This window comes from Asparagus officinalis, chromosome 1 (genome assembly GCF_001876935.1).
Source record: "Asparagus officinalis chromosome 1, Aspof.V1, whole genome shotgun sequence".
In the NCBI taxonomy this organism is placed as follows: domain Eukaryota; kingdom Viridiplantae; phylum Streptophyta; class Magnoliopsida; order Asparagales; family Asparagaceae; genus Asparagus; species Asparagus officinalis.
In genome coordinates this window covers 22,682,583-22,701,287 of record NC_033794.1, presented here as the reverse complement: position 1 = coordinate 22,701,287, position 18,705 = coordinate 22,682,583, and the positions used below count along the sequence as shown (strand labels likewise).

At 34.2% G+C, this 18,705-nt stretch overlaps 1 protein-coding gene across 3 annotated transcripts in view; it reads right to left on the bottom strand.

The window, feature by feature from the left end:
- Positions 1–18,705, bottom strand: part of LOC109821340 (serine/threonine-protein kinase STY46) — a 29,600-nt gene that overhangs the window by 4,574 nt on the left and 6,321 nt on the right. For 2 of the 3 annotated variants that reach the window (XM_020387529.1, XM_020387536.1), the window contains exons 5-12: positions 15,673–15,727; positions 12,965–13,075; positions 8,722–8,772; positions 6,060–6,235; positions 5,836–5,943; positions 2,569–2,642; positions 2,251–2,426; positions 671–766 (exon numbers count right to left, since the gene is read on the bottom strand). In XM_020387529.1, coding sequence (XP_020243118.1) covers positions 671–766; positions 2,251–2,426; positions 2,569–2,642; positions 5,836–5,943; positions 6,060–6,235; positions 8,722–8,772; positions 12,965–13,075; positions 15,673–15,727 — 847 coding nt within the window. The remainder of the gene's footprint in view (positions 1–670; positions 767–2,250; positions 2,427–2,568; positions 2,643–5,835; positions 5,944–6,059; positions 6,236–8,721; positions 8,773–12,964; positions 13,076–15,672; positions 15,728–18,705) is intronic. The other variant, XM_020387532.1, reaches the window with a different exon arrangement.

Sequence of the window (18,705 nt, the reverse complement as noted above, 5' to 3'; positions counted from 1 at the left end):
ACCCCCCCCCCCCCCCCCCCCCAAGCAACAAACAAACAAAAAAAACCAAAAGAGCTTGAAATTTTTCCACCTGGCCTCCTTAACGCTGTCACCCATTAACAGTGACATGATCAAATGCCCATCTTTAAAAATAATATCCCCAAAACCCCCGACTTTCAGTCTGAGTCACAAAAAACACCCACAAAATACTAAGGGGAATATTCCTTCTGTCACGTGCTTACCACGATTATATTAGCTAGGATATGTTAGCTAGAACATTGAAAACCAATAAATACAGGTAATATAATTCAAAGGCCACCAATCAAGATGCAAACCAAATGCAACCCAACAAATTTACTAGTTAAATATAGATTAAACTGTAAATTTCTTTATAAAGGTATATACAAAAAGTTATCTGGACATAATATATATGCCATCAATTATTCATATTAAACCCTGAACACTAAGTAAATATTTTACCAAACAGTAATCATGCATCCAAAAGAAAGAATCTAAGGGAAGACAATGTTAGCTATTCAATTTCAGATATGTAGTATAACCATCAGAGCTTCATAGTATTATTTAGAAATTTCGTGACTGATATATCACATGGTATGTTCAAAAGAAAAGCACCAATATGCTCGCATTACATGAGAATAGATACCAATACCAAGAATATATCAAGAAGTACCTCGGGAGCCATCCAACGATATGTGCCTGTTTCTGCAGTCATAACTCCAGTTTGAGCTTTAACACGGGCAACGCCAAAATCTGCAACTTTCACAACCTGTATAAAAGTATATGAATAAACCAAACTAAACAAATATTGAAAGAACAAGAAATAAAAAATTTAACCTACACACATGCAGGTACTATTATGTGTGTACATTGTGTATATGTAACTGCATACTTGGCTCCTTAGGGAACAACTTCCGTACAATTATTCAACTCCAACAGTGTGCCACTTAATGCAAGTCCACTCCATTAAGCTTGATCTACAACATACTGATGCATCAAAACTACAAGGAAACAGTTTTCTTTCCTATGCATTAAGAGGCCACAAAATGGACAAATGAAACTAATAGTTGATGCGTGTGCACACACGCGTGGGTGGGTGTGCATGTGGGTAAGATGATGATCTTTCCCTGACAAACTCCGACAAAAGGTAGTATTACAGGATTTATAGATGATATATGACTTTGGATTCTCAATTATAAATTCCGCAGATGGCATCCAGTGAACTGAAGCAATCAGAATTTTAATATTCATGAGGATGCCATCAGAAGCTAGAAAAGGCAGCCCAGTGGATGCATACCCACACAAGGGGAGGTCTAAGGAGGGGCTAGTTCATGGAGCCATGCACCAAGTCACAGAGACACCATTTCCTCAGCTCTGATGCATAAGACATGACAACTGAATCTTTCTCATAATATCAGAAGCTATACCAAATACTGAAGTCATATCAGTCACAAATATAACAATTGTGAAAATATTTCCATCACCATAAATTTCCACAATTGTGCCAACAACATTAACCCCAAACCAGCATTTGGTGAACAAGTACAATATGTACTTGTAGTTAGGGGTAATTCATGGAGCCATGCACTAAATCACATAGAAACCATTACCACAGCTCCGATGCATAAGCCACGACATCTGAATCTTTCCGATAATATCAGAAGCTATACCAAATACTGGAGTCGTATCAGTCACAAGTATAACAATTGTGAAAATATTTCCATCACCGTAAATTTCTACACTTGGCCAACAACATTAACCCCTAACCAGCATTTGGTGAACAACAGTATGTCCTTGTTAGTACTTACGGCGAGACTACTTGTGAAATCTGGGTGTTCTCCAGTTCTTCCCAGGAAAAATGTATGAGAACCATTAAACATGGCACATCCATACCATGAGATACCAGCCACAGAGTGACACTTACAGTTAAATAACAACTAATGGAACCACCGCATCAAAACTAGCAGAAAAGAATACATAGATGGAGTGCAGAGTTTTAGTGTGATACGCCTAAACAGACATGCAGGAACTCACAGCTAAGGAGTTGCAGAGATTATATACAGTGTAAAGCAATACATTTTACTTCATTTTCACGTACCTTCCTTGATCTCTTTTCCAACCATCTTCATGTGGTTGTATAGAATTGATATTTATGGAAACAGAAACATGAAGATGTGTCTAAAGTTTGCAAGAATATCATAAAATCACAGTTCAAAAAGCACCTTTAAGTAGGATATCTATTGAAATACTTGCCTCATTTTCATCCATCAAAAGATTGGCAGCCTTCAAGTCCCGATGGATGATATTATTTTGATGCAGGTAGTTCATACCCTTGGAAACATCAATTGCTACTCTGAGCAATGCTGGAAGTTTAAAAACACCTTTCTGTTTATGAAGGAAGTCGTATACACTTCCGCCCGACATGAATTCTGACATAAGAAACCAACATAATAGATTCTCAATCTCAACATCAAATACAAATGCATATGCAAACCTTCTAATTTGCACAGTAGCAAATCTTAAGAACTAAAGGCTGCCAATATTGGAATTTGTTAAACTCAGTCCAGGTACCTGTTACAATACAGAGGCTAGGAGGTCTGGTGCATGCACCAATAAACTGTACAACATTCTTGTGACGAACCTTTCTGCAGAAAAAGAGATGAAAGACATGAAGAAGGTGTAGGAAATAATACTCATGATAAATAGCTCGCCTATGATTTTCAGGTTAAAGGTGGTAATGGTCTAAGTTTTGAGAAGTAAGCAAAGCAAAAGGTAGAAGTAACTAATAATTTAAGAAGTGACATGTGGCTGTAAAAATGGATATTGAAATGATGGCATAATGTTTGCAAAGTGTGATGATTTGTCCTGCTACTACCTCCATTTTCTCTCTAACATAAAACTGGAATTTTCGGAGGTAAAAAAGAAATACTCTAAAAGAAAATGTGTATAGAAGATATCCTGCACCAATATACAATTGAAATAGAAAGAAAACAACCTTCTGACTGCATAAAAGAATCATCAGAAGGATGGGCAATTAAGAAACATGTACAGAAAATGAGTGTGGCAAAGATGAGAATGTGATGATCGACTTGTGGACATACATTAAGAGATAGGAAAAGAAATGAGTGTATATGTTGGAGGTTAGAGCTTGCTCCTTTTGAGAGTAAAATGAGAGAGAAATGATTTAGATGGTTTGGTCATGTGCAGCAGAGGCCACTAATTACTAAATGCACCGATCAGGAGAAGTAAGAAGATCATAGTTAATGGAACAAGGAAGACTAGAGGTAGACCTAAGAACTTGGAAGCAATTTAGAAGGAAATAATAATAGTTTTTAAAGGAAATAGTCATTAAGGCCCCGTTTGGCAAAGGATTAATGAAGAGGGGTTAAAGAGAAGGATTAATGTACTTAGCCCATTTGATAATCCGAATGACTAAATTATTAACCCGTTAAATAGGTTTTATTTTAGCCCTTATGATCAGTTTTAGTGTTTGGGAATAACAATGATTTTGACTATTTTCTTTATAATTAGAAGGGTTAACTCTTATTCCATCTAAATAGGAGTTATTAGTAAACCCCTCATTTTGAGGGGTTAACTCATTTTAACCCCTCTAGAGGGGTTAACTTAACCCTTCTATATTTTTTATGTTTGACAAATTATGGAGGGTTAACTCACTTTAACCCTTATACAGATTTGTTGTGTTTGGCAGGTTAAGAAGGGGTTAAGTCTCCTTAACCCCTCACTTAACCCTTTGCCAAACGGTACCTAACAGAATTGAATGGAAGAACAGGCTTAATGTATCTCATCACAAAACTTCAGGATAAAGGCTTTGTTGTTCTCGCATACAAGAATAAACATGACATCTGAAAGTGTGTCGGTTATGTAAGCTAGACTTTCATGTTAGAGTACAAAATTACAACTCTCGAACTTCATCACGACTTTAGAGTGTTGGTGTATGGGCAGGGTCCTTAGACATGGTATCATAAATATAGAGAGAGAGAGAAATGGATATGCTTGGTACCAAGCACAAAATAGTGAAGTGACATGTTCCCCTCCACTCATTGAAATCGGGGCCCATATGGGTTGGTGAGTGGTTGGGAATTGGAATGAGTGGATGGGAATATGACACCTCACTACCAAGCACAAAAATTTTGCTTGGTACTAAGCATACCCATTTTTCTCATATATATATATATATATATATATATATATATATATATATATATATATATATATATATATATATAATCTGTGGAGGCATGTTAGAGTATAAAAGTATAATCGAATATTACTTTTATAGTTTAGTAGCTAAGGAGCTTGCAAATGATCACACATCAAGTGACATTCCTTCATTGGCACCCTAGGATACCTTGACACCTAACTTGGACTCCCGTTCTAACGTCGTTCTAATGTCAGGCACTTGTCGTACCCGTGCCGCTTTCGACATTCCTTGGATATATGCATACATTTATTAAGATATGTACTTAATCATATAATACAATTTTTAATTTAAAACACTCATTCTACACTTTTTTGGATGATATTTTACCATTCACATTTACTTCTTGAAACACGCTAAACATGTGTCGGGTTCATTATACCACATACCCACTTCAAAAATATGATTTTAAGAAGTCGTTTAGGTAATCAGTTCAAAAGCAACTCGTTTTCCAATTCAAAATCTACAAAATAAAAGAAATATAAAAACATTACAAGAATCTCATTTCTCCTAACATCCCGTTTTATAAATTTAGCTATTCCTACTCCCATAACTCTTGAATGCCATCATTTTATCTTCTTTGTATTCTCACCAAAAAAAAATATGATAATATAAGGATAAAGTTAGTTCTAACTCTTTTTATTTGGCTCCTACTGTCTCATATATACCGATCGTATGGCAAGAGCTACATAGTAAAATATGCGATTGCTGACAGTTCCACAGCGTATGCGAACCAGGAACATGCTTCTCTCTGCACCCTCCCCCCCCCCCCCCCCCCCGCGCACCCACCCACACCTGTCCTTGCTGCATTAGTCCCACAGATTGCATTAACCAGGCAGACAGGTTGAATAAGAAAAGATGTACATGTTAACCTTGTGTTAAAGAACTTGTAATTTCAACTGGATATTTACAACATCTTATTCCACTACAAAATATAAAAAATTTATGTATAACAAGGTTATATAAATCAGTAATATGTACGGATGTATGTTCAATCATATTATAAAGGGTATTTTCTATATTGGTCCCTTAAATCTTTAATATTTTGAAATCAGTCCCACAAATAATTGAAATTGACGTTAATTCCCTCAAATCTCATTTCAAATTAGCCCCGAGGTTAGTAATCCTGTCTAAATTGCTAACTCAAGTTGGATTAGATGTTAAGCGCACGCGATGAATTACATTTTATACCATTAATTAGTTCTCATTCCCAGATCCTTAAAAAAAATAAAGAAATGAGTGTAAAGAAGCAAATTTAAATGTGTCTAGAAACTCTTATGATGGTTAAATAGGTTTATAGAGGCAGATTTGGGTTTGGATTAACTTAGACAAAGAGGTATAAACGGAAACCCATAAAAATTAAGTTAAACAGAATATTCGTCCAAACCAAACTATAGCTAACTACAGGGACTAATTTGAAATAACTAGTCAGATTTGAGTAAATAGCAATTCAATGATTTGAGGGACTAATTTCAAAACATTAAAGATTTAAGGGAACAATATAAAAACCCCTATTATAGAACTGAGACATAATGATCGATGAAGCGACAATTTAGCTGGTCATAAGATTGGACATAACTGATAAATATATTGCCAAGTGGAAGCGTGTCAGAACCCACCTCATAATATAGACTTCTTGAGCAAATTCACGTTGCATGTCCACATTAACACGCTCGGGTTTAAGTACTTTAATTGCAACCTCCTGACTGCAGTATGTTCCTCGGTAGCTGTGAAAGAAACAGTAAGTAGTAGTGTAGTACAATCAAAATCTAAACATACTATTACAGGTTGTTATCAGGAAATTTTGGAGAATATCATGATAATGCCATCTACTAACACTTACAGGTCCCCATATGAACCAGAAGCAACTTTACTCTCAAACTTCAGGAGCCTGAGATCAATTTCCCATACATCGGTCCCATCAGTAGGTATATGGACATGTTCAGGCAAAGGTTCCCGAGCAGCTTCTGATTTTTCTAGTTTAGGAGACCAGGCAGGAGGCTTTAACCATGCTTGCTTCTGCATAAAACTTGAAATGTGACTCGTAGTACTGTGATTGATAGTGTTAGGGGGGAAAACTCCAATTAAACATAATTCAAATAGTCAAAACAATATGCATGAGAGTAGGGCAGGCAGGAATTGTCAATAAAACGAAATGAAGTCAACTTTGAAAAGGAGTAGCACATTTCCTACGAAAAATGAGGACCAATTCCTCAGATATTCTTTGCAACCTTATCCATCTTATCAATATCATAAACAATAAGCAATAGTCTACAGTCAGCTTAATATCCCAAAAAATGTCTAACATCATTACCCATGGTAAAAGGTCATCCCGGTCTTATTTGTGATGCCGTACACAAACAAGCATATGAGAGAATCCAATTTATTTTATATAGCAGGCCACTAGTTTTTCTCCACACAGATTCATGGTAGTTAGGATCAACAGTATAACAAGGCCAACCACACAATATTACAGTTCCATATTGACATAAAAGTAGGTGCAAAAGCTGCACAATTTATACAGGTGGTTATGGAAAAAGTCGTCGTTTATTGAAGCTTTCTAGTTTCTACCAATTAATCTCTTATATTGAAGCTTTCTAGTTTCTACTAATTAATCTCTTATATGAATGACGTATTTAAAATAATACAAATAATATAAAGAAAAGACCATCTTTCTGAGAAAAAGGGAAGTCAATGAAGATTTAACTAAATATTACTCTTACACATGAAAGAAAGAAACTGAACACCAGCAGAACTCCAAAGCATCAATCAGGGTTGGGTGAAAAAGAAAATGAAAATAGAGGAAACTAACTCTTATAGCCTGCACTTTAGACTACTTTCAATAAGCGGTAGGTGTCTTATTCTCATGCAGGAATAATCCCACAGTAATGGTGATGGAGAAGACTGGCACCAAGAATAAACATACACGTCAATGATCCTACATGAGCCTGAAGCAAAGCCAAATTTAATGACATTTTACTGGACATCTGAGAAAGGAATTTGACAAGGTATACCCGTAGACGTAACAATAGATTACTAAAAATATTTAATGAAGTAACCATAAGATTTAACTTGCTATTGGATTCTCAAAACTCAATATTCAATATTCATATACAAATATATAGTATTGCCTTCTCAAACAAAGAAAGTCAAAGACATCAAATGTTTCAAGCCATTACATAACCTAGTACTGAAACATCTTAAATGTTTAATGTGTATGAAAAGGTGCAAAATGTATAAGAAATATACTCACTCACTGAAGCAAACACTCTCATAGAAATAACAAAAGAAAGTATTATTTTATCCAAATGCCTTATCTTCTGAAAGATGATTCTGGATGAGACTTTTATTTTTCCATACATCCTAGTTAAGTACCTAACTTAGTTCTTTTACTGGTAAAATCAGTTAGTTAATCTATCATCAAAGCTCCAAATCTTCAAAACCAAGCATAAGTCTGAAATAAGTTATCTTCTTTTACTGCTAAATATAAACATCAATTACGAATTTACGATTCTAGAATCTAACCATATCTAAGCAGACGCTGAGATCAAATCAACTTATAAAAAGAAACAAAAAATGATTTCAGTGAAGAAGTCTTTGTCATTGCAGAGAAATTAATATAGAATTGTAAATTGATCCTATACTACACACAACATCACCATAGCATCTGTATAGTTAAAATTTACCAAGGCTGCAAACTAGTAACTAAACATCTTATAAAGTAAAACCATTTTCAGTAAGGAAATTTTTTATGGGATTGAAAGGAAAATTCTGTACGACAACTATAAGACCAAGCATGCTTTATGGATCGGGATGCAGAGCAATTATAACACATCATAAGCATAAAATGAGTACAGCAGAAATATGAAATGTTATGGACTTGTGGATATACACTAAGAGATATGATGAGAAATAAGTGCATTTGTAGGAGGTTAGAGCTTGCTCTTAATGAGGAAAAAATTAGAGAGATTTGATTGAGATTGGTTTGGTCATGAACAATGGAGGCCCCTAAATGCACCAGTTGGAGAAGTGATAATATTATAGTTAATGGGGAAAAAGTAGAAGTGATAAGGTTATAGTCAATGGGGAAAAGAGAACCAAAAGTAGACCTAAAAGAATTTGGTGGAACTTGGAGGAAATTCAAAAAGATATGATAACAGTAAAGTTAATAGAGGAGATTACCCAGAATACAACTGGTAGAATAGGATTCATGTAGCTTGTTTGGTATAAAGGCTTTGTGGTTGTTATAGTAATAGTAGTCCATGCACATATCATATGGAATCGCAGATTAACCTCATAGTATATAAATCTACAAGAACAAAAAACAAATGATATAACATAGAGACAGAAGATAATATAAAGGACACCTAAAGGTTTCCTACAAGTATTCATTTCAAAAAGAAATTGACATCCTTTCTGTCAAAAAAAAAGAAACTGTAGAAAATGAACTGCAGCATCTATAGTACATAGTATCAATTAGTCGAATAAGTCAAAAGCCATGTTACCTCAATCTTAACGAGTTCCTTCTCCAGTGCACTCCTAAGCTGCTCAGTTTCCTAGAAGTTTTTGGTCATTTAGCATCGTGGAACAAGGACAAGAAACAGTAGATGAACCAAAAAAATTGTTGCCCTAAAATGAATAATTCGCTTAAAACTGGCAACTTCCTAGATGACCAGAAAGTCAGAACACTTGCAGTATTAACAAGGAGAATGCTAAGACATCAAATTGCAACATACTTAGAAACGTATGCAATGATTTGTATGTAAGAAATGTAAGAATATTATCAGATGAAACTAAAATAAATAAATAATTAACTAGAAAGAAGTGGAACAGTAAATCTATCTCCAAAGAAAATATCACAATCAAACTGAAGCCTGTAGCAACCACTCTTTCTCTGTGTGTGCAATTTTCATATGGGACTACTCGTACTTGTGAGAAGTTTTGAGAAAATTTCATATGATGGATGTTCTGTATTGTTCATGTCTTTCAACATCCACATATACAAATTAGAGTTCAGATTATCGATCACATGGTTGAAGTTATAAAACAGCTCAAGTTAGTTGTAAATGACTTATTTCGGCTAAGGAAAAAAGGATAGTCGTTGCTTCATGGTTAAAGTTTTAAAACCTTTTATTTTGTCATCTTATTGTAGATTAAGATGAATGGTGTAGGTTGTCTGAAGGATGGCCCATTATAAAGTTCTCACCAACATTATGTTGAAAACTAGGTCTCCAAGGAAGATCTTTACATAAATATGAGATAGGCTTCTAAAGATCACCCAAATGACCTTATTATCGATCGTGTCAAAGGGGCATCAAAACAAGAGCAAAACTCCAAAGTGAATAGGAGTAATTTAGCCTTTCTGTCTCAACTTTACCTACCTTGTTGGTAATGTCTTGAAGGATGAACACTGGTATCTAGGCATGCAGGGTGAGCTTATTAAATTTGATAGAAACAACATTTGAGACCATGTTGACCGAAATGTTATTCCATCATTGGTATTAAGTGGGACACTTAAGAAAGAACTTGAAGCCAAATCATTCTCGCTGGAATTTGATGTTGCGGTATCTACTTTTGCAATCCACCTTTCGTCAATATTGTTTACAATATGCTTGAAACTAAATATCAAATAACTCAATTTGTTTGCCCATGCATCAAAAAGCACACAATTCTCTCCCTTCTATCCGCCAAAAAAAATCTTCTATGTATCAATAAGGTCTATGTCAATTGTCAAAATGCCTTCACTGATTTCCTCTTTTACCTCTTCTTCCTTTTGTATCATTTATCCTCTTGAACTATGATGTTAAAGTAGTTAAATATTTATGAATGATCAATGAATGAATGTGAAGATTATTATAAAATAAGCTGTCAGTGAAGCAATTTTCTCAGAGCTTGTAGAAGAAACTCTTGTCGTATAAACATCTTTAATTTCTTCTACTTACTACTTTTCAACCATTACTTGTATTCATTTGCGGGTAAATTTATATGGAAGTGACAATGTTTACTAGATATGTTTTAGAGAAGTACTGTGTTTCAACATTTCTTTTTTCCCTTCTAACCCTTTGTTTTACTAAGTATCTAGTTACTGATGACCGTTTTTATGAATGATGATATGGAAATTGATTAAAAATTTCATAGAAAGGTGTATCATCTTAGATAATTATGGTTTTTAATTTTTTATTGATGAAATGATATTGATATTGGTAATAAAAAATGAGCAGTATACGTTTTGAAAGCATGGCACTGCTTTTCAAACATTTCAAGTTTATAATGTTTGATTACAGTTCCGTAACGTTCTTTTCCTTTTAGTTCTTTTTCCTCTTTGTTCTTTTTCTTATCTTTTTTTCATTTTCCTTTTTTTACTTGTTTCTCTTTTTGTACTATTGTGTTAGATATTATTAGTATTTAGATCTAACATATATCATAAGATATTATGAATATTATGAGATGTTATTAGATGCAATTTTATCTCGTATCTATTTTGTAATATCGTCTTAATCTCAATTTAAGAGAGGTTAGGGTTAGATGAATAATAATTTTGGCATTTGCTATTTTTGTACATGGTATCAGAGCCTTCCTAATCCTTGAGAGACCACTTTCTTTTTCCTCGACCTCGGGGTCACCGAGGGGCGAGGGGTTTTACTACCTCCATGCTTCCCCTCCACCGCTACGACAACACCTTCGGCGGCTTTAACAATATCTTTAATTTCTATATCTTATTTACTAAATATTTGTTGAACCTTAATAAAAAAAACCATATCCCTAAAAAAACCCTCACTTCAAGAGAGGAAAATAGCACTGCACGTCACAAGTATTGTTCATCGTGAACACTCTCCGTCCTTGTCTGATGGTTGGATGCAAAAGTACGTAGTTAATTCTGACGTTGCTTCTATTGGTTGACTCTACTGGCTAATCCGTCTGGAGTTTCTCTCTACTGACTGACTCACCTACGGTTTGTTTCTACTGGCTGACTAGCTTAGGGTTTCCCCCTATTGGCTGATTCGTCTAACATTTTTACTGCCTGACCTGCCTAAAATTTCTACTGGATGTGACTACACTTATCTGATTGTTGAAGTCTTGTAATATTCTGGACAAAGATGACATTATGAAGCTCTTGCAACTAGCTATTTTGTTCCATTTGTAACATGCTAGACATATAATATATATGCTCCTACTTGAGGGGAAGTGTTAAATATTACTAGTCCTTGGATCTAGCAGATATTATAAGACATTATGAGAAATTGTGAGATGTGATTAGATATGATTTTATTTTGTATCTATATTGTAATATCCTTCTAAACGCTATTTAAGAGAGGTTAGGGTTAGATGAATAATAATCTTAGTCTTTTCTATTTCTCTACATATAGAAGTTCTCACCTACTAGAATGAAGTACTAGAATTATAAAGTTCCTAGTAGCATTTAGGAGTACAATTGCAGTTAAAGAAGTGCTTTTCTACCAATAAAATCAAATATGAAAATATTAAGGGGCTTTTTGCTGAAATCTAACGTTAACGGATAATTATAGATAATTATAGAGCTGTAATGTCAACCATTGCCAACAAATCGGATTCTAAAGCTCTTTCTATGGTTAGTTTGGATACTCTTTAATTGCTCAAGGGGGTTAGGTTTGTCACGAGAATCTCATTTCAACTTGATTGGTCCATCCAAATAAAACCAAACATCAAACTCTATACTTACCGAAAATATAATGGAAAAAATTTAAAATAATAAAGCTCTACTTTCAAACACTTTATAAGCACGGATCTCTTGTAGATGTTTATAAAAAATATCTCTTCACCTAACCTCATAGTCAAATTGCCTTCACATCCCCTTCAACTCAATTTATCCAAAATGCTTCTTATTACTCAGAGATAATGCACATTGTTTTTCTTAAAAGCCAATTATCAAACATCTCACAGGCACAATTTCTAATCATAAGCTTACAACTACATAGTGCTCCATCTGGAAAAAAAATCTAGATTTAACAAACCCTCATGGAATTACACTTCCTTGTAACCTTCCCTCCTCTTCTCATGCAGATTTTGCTCATGAACAGTGGTTGTGGATCCTTCGAAAAATTATTGTACTATTGTATAGGTTGTAGATGCATTAAAATTTCAGTTGGTATTTATTTTTTATCTTATAGGTAGCCAACTGAACTTGAAAAAATTAGGATGCAGTAGGAATTTATATTAGTTTAAGATTAGTAGTTCATGTTTCTATCCTTAAAGGTTTGTCTCATAAATTAATGATAGTGCTCTCAATAATTATTCTCTTTGAGTTACCAGTAAAAATAGTATACAAGAGATTTTACACAAACAAATGAATTATTAACTTCAAAGCACACATTGTGAAGGTAAAGTATACACTGTCATATTATAATTTTTTGAGAATATTTTAGAGATAACAATGGTTTTATTTTCCTCTCGTCTTTTGCATATCCCTATTGAAGCAATTGTGATGTACTGCAGGAGATATCTCCACCACAATGCCTTCCTCATACTGAACATGAACCATTTATATTGAAGATGAAACTCTGATCTTTACATTAAAAAATTTATAACCGTAAAGCACTATTGTCTTAGTGCATAATGAACCACGCTAACATATAAATTATCCCAAAAATTCATTAAAATTTGATATACCAATAATATGAAAAGTAAATTTTAGTAGCAGACTTTTCCGAAATGGGAAGAATTTAGAGGGCCAATTAAAGGAGGAAATGAAATTGTTAAAGGAAAAATTACCTCGTACGGCCATCCATCAACAACAAAGACATCAAGCGAGTAACCATCATTTGTCGAAAATGCATGTGCTTCTTGGATATTAAGGCCCACTTCAGCAAGCAAACAAGTCAACTGAAAACATGAAATGAACCTTGTAAAAACTTGTTTGGAGAAAACGATTTTAGAAAACAAAAAGATACTTGTCACGGAAAATAATGAACATTTATAAACCAGCCAATGAGCAAGTATATTTTTAAAACATTCTAAGTTACCATTTTTAATGCAATGTTCCATCCATATTACTATTTTATAACAAATTGTAATAAAATTAAAACTCCAAATAAATTTATATATTGCTTATAATTTATCTATAATATATTTCTTAATTACTTTTTCATATTTTATTTAAGAATTTAATGTAATTAAGGTATGTTAAATGTTAAATTTTTAATATAATACATTAACAATATGTTTCATATCAATAATTTCTAATTATTATTATCTTATTTAGAATGTACTTGTTGTAGTCTTGTAGATGGTGATAAAAAAAACTAACATGTTGTAAAGCGAGCAAAAAGGTTTTGTTGTTGTGCATATTAGATAGATAATTGTGTCATGGAATTCCTTACTTTAGACCAATATCTAGGTACACGACTAGCAACAAATTTGAATAGTTCTATGTGTGCCCCAATCTACGTTACCCAGACATTGCGTTTTGGATGCTACATCTGTGTCGGACACGGATTCGTCGTGAACACGCCATGGACACGCATGGCTCAAAGCAAAAACCAATTTCCTCATCACTTATATCCCTAAACTACTTTCTTGATATATCTAGATCAAAACTGATAGGTTTTTGAACCCAAAACCGGACTCATTACTTAAATATATGGAAAAACACCCATTATATTCCATGCAATCAAAAAACTATTGTTGTTAAACCTTAATTATTTTTTGAGAAAAATTTGTTAAACCTTAATTCTTAATTTGATTTAACTTGAATCCTAATGAATTATTGACCAACTGCTAGACCAAAACAGAAACTTTAAAGAATCATGTTGACAAGCTGATCCAAAGTAAGTTCCACTGAAGGGTGTACCTACCGAGCATTCGAGCAAGAACATCCAGCCAAGATATTCAATTTATTAAGTCTACACAAATAACATAATTTAGTCCATAAACTGTAGTTTGTATGTAAAAATTAATATCCTTCTATTTATTTTCTACTTTCTACAGATGTAAAAATAATATGTTTCAAGGCTGCTTCTGTAGCACTCGACCAAAAGGTACAATATAACCATAACGCAGCAAAATCTAGGAAAAATAGGTATACTTTTCTTTAACATTATAGTTAATCAGTACACCAATCAACAAGGTCGAGAAACAAGAGGAAGAAAGTGCCAATTTTCTTTAAATGATCATTCTTTCTAGAAGTAGCAGTGACAAATTGGTTACCCTAACAAAGAATCAAAGATTCAATCTGGATATCCCCACTGCAGAAGTTGTTGGTTTTATCAGTCTACCTTTTTTTTCTCTGATATTTTATTGTTTATTTGTTTCCTTCAGAGTCTGTATCTGAAGTTTGACTCATGGACAGCATGAGTAGTAATGCCCAAAGTGATGGATAACAAATGAGTGCATATGTGAGTTAGAGATTGCTATTAATAAGGATGAATGAGAGAATAAATTGAGATGGTTTAGAATCAGTTGTGCACTCGTTAGAATTAGTGGGAAAGGACTATAGTTTTTAGCACAAGGAATATAAGAGAAATGCTTATACAAATGTCAAGGGAGGCAATTAAAAGGGATGTGCTAGTGGTTAATTTAACCGAGGAGATTGTCTTCGACAAAGTTGAGTGGGAGAAAACAATTAATGTAGCCAGTCACAAAATTCGGAATAATTGCTTCACTAATGTTAACTCTTAACATTTTTTTTTCTTGTAATATGCTTTTATACAACCACTTCACAAAGCACCTCACTACAAGGTTTTAAATATCGGATAACGGGAAATATCGGATGACCAAAATTCATATCGGATTGCGGATATCGGGGAAATATCGGGGATATGTGGTAAATATCGGAATGCCATAATGAATGTTTGCATACATAGTATAATGCATTAAAATGTAATCTCAATATATGTAATAAAATTTAAGCATACAAAATATGAATAATATATGTTTAGGATCACTAATCAACCTTCTAAAATAAACAAAAGTGCAAAGCAACATTGCAACATTCGATCTGCTTTTTTTAGGACAAAATGTCATTTGATATAATGGGGAAATCTTGATATCTCGCCCAAAAATTCCAAACGCGGTATATTATTTTGTAACAAGCTATATAAAAAGATATATTGGTCCACATATCAGCTAATATATCGGCCATATTGGGGATTTATCACTCAAAATAGCCAAAAAGCGGTAAAGGATATTTAAAGACCATATCGGTTGCGGCAAGCCTTGTAAAAGGATATATCGGGGGATATATCGGGTCATGTCGGGGATATTTAAAACAATGCCTCACTATAATCTTTAACAACTTGACAATCAACAAATACAGACACATTTCCCAACCTTCATGTACGATTGCTAGTTTTTGTTTTCCATATTAACGAGTTTAACCATAGACCACTTAGTCATGATTTCCTATCCGTCCTTCTCCAAATTCATATGCAAATATGTCAAGCTGACATGTGGCAAAATATACTTGATAGAAGCATGTTTACCTGACTAAGAAGCTTAGGCTTGTCCTCAGTGGAAAAGGTCACTTCATGCATTGGTCTGCAAAAATATCAAAGTAGACACGAATATTAATATTTACAGTAATATTTAGGCAATCTCAAGAATGAAAATAGAGAAACTTGTGGTGAAGAAAAACCATTCCTGATCAGTTCCTTCATAGCAAAAAAAATATGCATCTCTTGAAATAAAACGATAAACAAGAATACAAACGAGCACATGCAGACTCTGTTTAAAATGTGACTAGTCATGCAAACATATAAGATTAACCCAGACAAATTGGCATTTGCAGCCACTCTTTGACATACAGGCATGGACAGATATAACCATATTATCCAGGTAGTAATGAATGTATGTTCCTAACACTGACAGAGATTTTACATTCCTTCCTTCAACACTTGAATCAATCAGCATTGAGAAGCTTAAATGTCATCTGTAAGGAGCTCTCTCGCAGCCTCACCCTAAATAAGAGTTCTCCAAGGAATTCAGTATGAGTTAATCTCATAATAGAAAGTCAACTAAAAGCTACAATCTCATAATAGAAAGTCAACTAAAATCTTTTTACACGATTCACTTTCGAAATGGTTACTAAAAGAAGCTGAGTTCCTCATTACTGGTTCAGAAAGAATAGATACTATACGATACTGGTCACTGGAAAAAACCTGGAATTGTCATATGAAATGATGGCTATACAATTGTGAGGCTACTTAGCTGCAGTTTTTGAATGTGTTTGAGGCTTCTGTCAAGGGCATGGAACTCTTTGATATACCTTTTTTCTCTCTTCTTTTTCAATGCAAGGACAATTGAGCTCAGGCATTGATCTTGTGTCTACTCCTTGATATACCTGAAATGCATTATGAGTGAGTGAATTGTCCGTTTATTCACATTCCCCGCCGTGGCAGATGAAGAAGCTGATTCAACAGCAATTCCACATTCAGCTCAGTACCAAATGCAGAGCTAGTTCTAGAGCCAATGCTAGATATGGAGCTTGAGGTGTAATTGATTCACTATCAAGTGTCAGCTTCTCTCGAGGAGTGAATTTATCCCAAAATGTAGAGCAAGTAATCACACATAATGATCCATTTGCTCTGGCTGATCCTCCTGTTCAAGTTTGTTATTTCTTGAAGCTTTTCATTGTGTTAAAAATGTTTACCATCCAGTTTATGAGTCACCCACCTATTATACTTTCCAATCTAAGAATCTTGTGCAAGGACATGACCAATGGGTTCAAGTGCTTGACAACTTCAACAAGCATGAGTGATGAAAACATTAAATTGACAAGAAGAACAACTTTATAGGAGTCAAGTTATTCTCCACAAGAGAGAGAATTGATGCAGACTTGAAAACTATTAAAGCATAATTAAGTATAATTGGTTGAGTTTTTTCTAATTCTAATCTTTTATTTGATGGCAATGCTATCTAAGAAGTCGCTGTTTTAAACTAAGTTGCATGGATACGGGTACGGGTGCAGGTACGGGAAATGGAAAAATTATAAAAGGTAAGGTACAGGACACGGCTGAAACTCATGGGCTGCAATCTTACTTCTTAGCTAGGTATGTAAAGAAGCCTTTGAAATTGTACATTTTAAGGCTGAAGCAAAACTCGACCCTTGTCCAACAAGTTCCAAAAATGGATATGAAATGTAGGATATATGTCCAAGAAATGTACGACAATTGTTTTAAATCAACACTTGTAGTGTACAATTGAGTACACATCGGAAATCTGAATCAACGTAAGCATATACTTAAGGAGTGTCTATGAAGTGTCGGTAAGGGTACAACGTGTGTCGGGTACGAGCACGGCTTCATGATAGAAGTATCTAGGTAACATAGGTTTTAAACATTTTTAATACAAGCTTATGTATTTGATAATCGTGCTTTAATTATGTAATGCAACCTACATAAAAGCTGAATTTTATAGAAAACACTGAAAACGATGTTCTTTAAGTTGTTTGTATGATTGGACTTGGGTCTCCCAATTATCTTCTCTCTCATTCTTCTTTCTTTTCTACTCTTTCTTTTATCTCCTTTGTTTAGTTCTAGATAATCAGGTGGACCTTTCCAAAACCTTGTTTTCACCCCAAATTTTTCACCTCCTTCAATTAAGCAGTAATTGGACAGACCAAAACGCCCTAAAATCATTGTAAAGGATAACATTCAAGTTGTATGAAGACTCAGATCTTCTGATTATGTTCTTTCTAATTTTTCTCTCTCTTTTTCCCCCTACTCTTTCTTTTGCCTTTTCTCTTAGATTTAGACAACTAGCAGACCCTTCCAAAGCTTGTCTTTACCACAAATATTCACCTCCTTGCTGTTTTGTTCTTTACCAATTAGATCCGTAACTGAACATGCCAAAACACCACTATAGTACATCGTAAGTGTTAAATTTTCTGCATGTATACTGTTGGCCCATTACAACTAAGCTACGTTTTTGGATGAAGTGGTCAAATAGCATGGTAAAGCCTACTCAGGTCCTATGCATCTAGATACCTACGTGTCAAGCAGATAAAAAGAAGAGCACATTGATATGTGCAAAAGGTTACAACCAACACGAAGGGTGTTTCCTATAGATAAGAGTCGGAAACAATAAAATCTCTCAGCTCAACTGAAAAAATAGGAATTATGTTGGTGTTGTTACTGGGAGATAAATAAGATGGCCCAACTACTAGCCGCGTCAAATTCAAGACAACTATACCTGGCCCAATGGAAATGAAAAGATGGATCATGCCCCCCACCCCCACAAAATTAACTTCAATATTCAATTTGTATGGAGTTAACTTGAATGCAAAAATAAGTTAGTTATAGGCTATGATACTTATACATAGTGTACGAACATGCATATACATTGGAATTTGAAGATCAGTTTAATAGAAATAAAGAGAGGGAGCTAAGGGTTCACTTCTGCAATCACAAGGGGTTTCTGTAATTCTTATAAACCTGAGGGTACTTTTTATAATCTACTTGCATATATCATGTTGATCTGATAGAACAAAGTACGTAGGGTTGGGCAGGGCCGGTTCG